A 6,734-nucleotide genomic window follows, 5' to 3' on the forward strand; every position below is an offset into this window, starting at 1 on the left:
TTTTCTTTCAAAATATGATGTATATAGAGAAAAAAAAATTTACATTTATCATGAAAATTTAAAAGTTTTCAAAATTTAACACTGCAAAAACGGTTTCTCACGATTAATAATAGAAACTTCTTAAAAAAATTTCTTGATATCTTTTAAAAGTTATTGTTTCACAGCTTTCCAAAAACACCAGAACTTAAGATTTTTCAGCGATAATTTAATATGAAATATAAGTATAAGTTACTTGAACAATTTATATATTTTTAAAATTAATATCAAAATAATAAAATTTATTTGTATTATGAAACTCTAATATAGGTTTCTAGAAAATTAGAGGTGCAAAAATTGTTTTTAGAAATTTAGAGGTGCAAAAAAACACCGAGAATAAAGTCAATAGACTTCAAGCTGGCTTTACTGTAATGAATAAAAATTCAATATGTTTCGTGTAATAATCGCCTGAAAAAATAGTTGATTAAAGGAAACAAAAAACTTAATGTAGTTTTTATAAACTTCTTCTCCTAGTTATACTTAATTTAACTATAATTAATAAATTAGTCTATTTCAAAATGTTTTTCAGTACTTATTTCGTTTATACTTATGCTATTTCAACTGTTCATAATAAAGTAAGTTTTAAAGAAATTTTTGTCTACTAACTAAAGTACTAATTTAAGTCGTAATTACAACATTATGTACATTATATAGATTTAAGTGACGGTTTTAAAGAAGATTACCTGGGCGAGATTTGATTAATCTCGGACTTGTTATACAAATAAACATGTCTGTTTAATTGTTAGTGACTTTTTTTGCTCTTGGACTAAGTAGGAATTTATTAATGATGTGAAATCAAGACGGTCATTCGACATAATATACTTTTGCAGTTTGTTATACGACATACTTGTTTTAATATCTAGGTTATACCTAAAAATCAGGCTTTTTGACTTCATATAACAAAAGTATTTAATTTCTACTGGTGTTTGTTTGAATTCCATTATCTTAATAGGCCTATGCAAGTTGTATAACAATTTGTAAAAGTTATTAAAATGAAGTTTAAAAATAACCTACTATAAAGCGCTAATACATTAGTCAGCAATAATACAACATTTACAACAGACTTACATTGTAGTTTTTAGACCGTAATATAACGGTTTTTTTTATCTCAATATTACAATTGTAAAGGTTTACTTTTTAAATTTGCTTATGTTAAAATTATTATAGTCACGTGAATTATTATAAGATCCGACTTAAATATAGTTATAACTGCTTACTTCAAAATCCTACAAAGAATAGTTTAAAATATTGTAAAGTAAACGATTTAGTGAATTGTATATTATTAACGAAAAACGACTGTTAAAGTGGATTGAAAGAACAATAATATATGAAAAAATAGAAATAAATTAAATTATGTGTAGGATGAAATATCAAAAATAAGGTGATAAAAACAAATAAACTTAAGCTTAGTTAATACTAAAGTTAAAGTTTATACTAACAAGGTTTTTTACGTAACACATTAAAATGATAATGTTTTAAAAAAACTAAAAAAAAATACTTAAATAATTTCATTAAGACTAGTTAGTTTTTGAAGAAATCAAGATAAAAATTAAGAAATAAAATATACAAGTAGAATGGGTTAGAAATGATCAGGTTAGAAGTGATCGGGTTAGAAGTACTCGGGTTAGAAGTGATCGGGTTAGAAATGATTGGGTTAAATCAGGTTAGAAATAATCGGGTTAGAAATGATCTTGTTTGAAATGATCGGGTTAGAAGTGATCGGGTTAGAAATGATCGGGTTAGAAGTGATCGGGTTAGAAGTGATCGGGTTAGAAATGGTCGGGTTAGATATGATCGGGTTAGAAATGATCGGGTTAGAAGTTAACGGGTTAGAAATGATAGCGGGTTAGAAATGATCGGCTCCCAAAAATTCAAGGTTTTTCAAGTTTTTTTTTCAAAATTTCTCAAATTTTAGGTCTTTTATGCCTAAACTGTCTAGTTCAAGAATTCTTTTTACTTTTTTCAACCCTGTATTAAGTATTTTTATTCTAGTAGAAATTATACTAGTCACTAATTTGAGTATCCGAATTAATTTCAAAATCAATCACTACTCATGTCTACCTCTAAAATGCTTCATAGTTTACTTAAGACTTTCTTAAAAAACAAAAGTTAAAGAAACAAGTTTAATTTTAGAAATTAAAATGATGCAATAAAGATAGTCTGGCTCTTTCGATTTTGAAAACTGGACAGAACATTCTATTTGAATAAGAATTGATAATGTTTATTTAAAAAACGAAAAATATTTTCTATGTTAGTGTTTTGTAAAATACTGAGACAGTGATTTTTTAATGGTTCCTAACCAATTTTTTATTACTATTTAGTCAAGTTTAATTTTATTAACATTTTTTTCTAGACCTCAGTTCAATAGTCAGTTTAATCATATTCAATTGTCAAAGAAAGACTTAACTATAAATAAATGTTTTTATTTATATATAGAATATAACGCTTTGATACATACCTTTATTTTAACTTTGTGTAATTCTTTTTAAGAAATAATAAACAAAATCTTTTAACTAAAGCTTGTAATGATTCTTATTCCTAAAATAAAACTACATACTCATATGGAACAAAAATAAACGATTTGTAACTTTAGTACAATAACAAAATGGTTGGTTAATCATAACAAACACTACGTCAATAATCTGGCACAGCTAATAAAATATTTTTTACTCTATTGTAGAAGGTTACCATTTATAATTATTTTGCCTAATTAAAAAAATACATAATTTTTTATAAGTGTACAGTTTTCTGTAGCTTGAATTCGAACTTTGAACACAGCCTATATGTTCTAACTTAAACAGCAGTGAGTACCTATAAAAAAAACTGGTCATTAATACATGAACAAATGAATTTGATTGTTTGTTAAGTTTTTTAATACTTGAAAACTTTAATTATAATTCTTTATCAATTTAAATTACTGTTTTACTTACTTAGCCGTACTTCTATTCTCCTCATTAAAAGAAACGTAGTTTTAATGAACTCAAATATTCTTTAAATGACAAAACAAATAAATTTCATTCTACGTAGTTATTTGGACGCGTAGAAAACACGTTTGCCGTTATACTTTTGGTACTAGAAATGCAAGCTTCTACTTTTATATGTAGGTAGATACATTAACGCTTATTGTTTAACAACAAAAAGTTTGAAATGCAACTATATTGTAAATTTCAAATATGTGATGATTATTGAGTATATATACTCATTTCATCATATGTACACTATATTCTTTAAAGTTTACTTTTTGAGGCTAAGTGTACTATTTAACTGATTCGGTGTATCTTCATTTACATTAATTAGGATTCAATTTGATTAAAAGGATACATTTTCTCACATAAAAGTTCTTTACAACTTAAGGTTTTTAAAAAAATCTACAAGTAATTTTTTTGCAAGTATGTATAATTAAATTAGTTGTAGATTATAAACTACATTTGTTAAATTAAAAGGTTAAAAAAGTTAAAGAAAAACATTCGTATAAATAAAAACTATATTTTAAGCATTTTTAAAACGTATGATAACTGGCAATTGTGATATTCTATCACAGGTTTTAATAAAATTTTGTAGGAATTGTTATAAATAAGCCTTCTTAATATCTAGCGGTCCTGAAAGTTTATTTAGTCTTTTTTAACTTAACCAAAACTAGGCACACGACGATTAAATTTAAAATATAACATTTGGAGCTACTTTAATAACTATACTCTAAATTTATTCAATTTTGAAGTATTTCGAAGCAGCTTGTCATTTTGTTAAAAAATGTTGTCAAAGTTTTTTGAAAATTTATCATATTTAAGTTATAGGTTACAACTTTTACTTTGACATCAAACTTAATAAATTTGTTAAAATAAACTTCAAATCCACTTTTTTTGTCAATACAATACAAAAAAATCAAGTAAAGTATGTTGTGTACTTAAAAGATAGAAATCAAAGTTCACAACTTAAATAAAAGGAGAATGATCAATTATAAAATTTAAAATTGAAAGTTTAGTATATCGTTAATTCTGCAAGTATTAACTTTTAGCTTTCAAAAATCAATCTTAAACAGTTAGTTACATATTTTTTCTTTTAATTTTAACTGCATGTTTCTATTATGTTTACCAACTTATTGTTTCACTAATTTTTGGTTTTATTAAAATAATCTTAATGATTATAGATTTAAATTCATATAAAAGTAATGGGCATTACAAGAAAAATTGCTACGATTAAAATTATAAAAATAATTATAACAAAAGTTTAGTAAAATCTTAATAAAATTATTTTACATTAACATTACTTTTTGCTCAAACAGTTTTTTAAAGCCTTAAATTAAGACAATTTATGCCCTTCTAGAAACCAGAAAGATATTTTATTTTTCATGGTGCCAAGTTAAAAATTTTTACTATACCATATTTAGCATTGTTTACAACTCTCCAAAGCAATCTAATTCTCTCTTTTCTAAACTTCTTTTGCAAAATATAGATAAATATTAAAGATACTTCAATTCATTATTATTCTCAATTTATCAAAATAAGTTTTTCTACAATGCAAAATATTAAATTGATCTATGTATAAAGTAGTACTTATTTCTTAAACATAATTTATTTATAAGTTCGGTAAAAAAAGTTACAAGTTTTACTAAGACATATCTTAATTGTAAGTTTTTTGAAGTAGCTCTACAATTCTAATTACAAATAGAATATTAGTAAAAAAGTGGGTTTACTTTTAACTAAATAGTAAAAATTGAAAAATCAAGAAAAACCTTTTTCAATGATAAATTTCTTGGTCTTAAAATTAGGACATATATATAAGTAGACTAAAATTTAAAACTTAGTTTTATAAAACACACTAATAGAGTTGAACAAATTCAATAACTAAATTTTAAAAAGAGATCAAGAATAATATAATCGAACATTCGTTGAAAAATAAACATTTAATAAACTGTTCTTGTTTCTTTTTCATTACTTTTTCAATAAAAAGATAAGTTTAGGGTCGTTTGTCATGAATAGTTGTTTTTGAATCATTTTTTTCCAAAATGTTTGAAGACAGATGACTATGATTACTTGAAGATTGGTCTTTGTTGTCAAGGCGGTTTTTGTTCATTTTTACCATGTATATGAAGTATGCTATAATTTCATTCTCTTTCACAGGGACTTTTTTAAAATGCTTTGAAACTATTTCAGTCAATTGTGCTTTTTGAGTACATTGTCGTGTTTGGATCTTGAAAAACTTTTTGTACTTCCTAAAAATAAAAGAACAAACTTTTAAAGAATAAATAATAATAAAACTTCAATATCTACTGCATCAATTTTTTAAACTAAATTATTAACTGTAATAAATTGAGTGATCAATTATAATATTATCAAAATATACTCTTTTAATATATTTATACATTCTAAATTTTAATGCCCATATTAACCAAACACCAACTTTTTTCATTGCTATTTGAACATAAAAACTGAAAAATAAAAAAAGCTATAATGGCTTAATATTTGATAATATATAGTTATTTAGTAATTAAGTTAAATTCTACTGGTGTAAGCTGTAAAGGAACAAACTTGAGTGAAGTCATAGAAAGCTGATCAAAAGGAATTTCAGAATACTTCGCAGAATCTTTTTCAGAATCACTATGTTTCCTTTTTCTTTTTTTAGTATGATTTATACTTGTCATATTGATATAAACTTTTACTGTCTTTTACTATAAAATAAATTATTTAAAAATTTTGCAAAATATTTCCAAAAAAATTCTTAGTATTTTTTCAATTTAAATATAATACTTTTAACTTCAAGATAAAAAATATATTTGTATTGTTTGATATTTTTTTTTTTTCAAACAATATATTTATTTACCTTTAATACAGTTATTTCTAGTTCTTATTTTTCAAGATGTTAAGCAAAAAGTTAACATTTTTGAAACAAACTGTAACAATAAGGACACAATTAACTAAGTCTAAACAGTCTACAATAACTAAAAAGGTAACAGAAAATATTATACTTCATATATCATAATTTACTAAGTTATACAGGATTAGTTATTTTAACATTATAAATTTTAATAGCAGAGGATAAAATTTATTAATTAAGTTTCCTTAAAAATAACTTCATCTTTAATTTTTATACCAATCAAATTAAAACTTAGTTAATTTCCAATTTTACTAGTACTATAAACTTTATTGAATAAGTACTCTAACAACTATATTTAAAACTTAAGTATTTTCTCTTTAGATAGGTTATACAAGATAAAAGCTTATTATAATACAGAACAAAAAAAATATACAGATGTAGTTACTTTTCATAGTTCTTTTTTAAATTAACATAAAACATTTTTGAAAGTATTTTTCAATTTTAAGCATCTACAAAAGTAGTAACCATAATTGGCTTAAACAAAAACTATCAATTGAAAATGTTCAAATCTCATATAAAAAATATATATTTAGTGTTAATACTCATTCTTAGTACTGAACCACAGGACCATTAAAAAATCTGTGACATTCTGTGACCTGCTTTCATCCTTGTTCGAACTCATTAAGCAGGCATAGTCACAATAAATAGCTGTTACAGTGAAATAAATCATGCTTTATACTTTTGCATATAACTGTTTGATTGTGGGTCAGTTAAAAAGAAATGACACAATTAAATCATAACAGTTATATGTCTTCAGTGACATTGTCAGTTTCAATCAATGTGAGATTATAGTTTACAATCATTATGACTTAATCAGCTATAAA

The 6,734-nt window shown here is 23.8% G+C and overlaps 1 protein-coding gene across 1 annotated transcript; it reads right to left on the reverse strand.

Annotated features, from left to right (window-relative positions):
* Positions 1–4,692: 4,692 nt before the first annotated feature.
* LOC145834787 (histone deacetylase complex subunit SAP30L-like) lies at positions 4,693–5,699 on the reverse strand. The gene is made up of 2 exons (XM_082942299.1): positions 5,565–5,699; positions 4,693–5,248 (listed from the first exon to the last, which is right to left on the reverse strand). Exons 1-2 carry the CDS (start codon positions 5,675–5,677, stop codon positions 4,993–4,995), a joined length of 369 nt encoding a protein of 122 aa, XP_082798425.1. The 5' UTR covers positions 5,678–5,699; the 3' UTR covers positions 4,693–4,992.
* Between the last annotated feature and the right edge of the window lie 1,035 nt (positions 5,700–6,734).

Source organism: Thalia democratica, chromosome 4 (assembly GCF_965202585.1).
Source record: "Thalia democratica chromosome 4, ktThaDemo2.hap1.1, whole genome shotgun sequence".
Lineage (NCBI taxonomy): Eukaryota > Metazoa > Chordata > Thaliacea > Salpida > Salpidae > Thalia > Thalia democratica.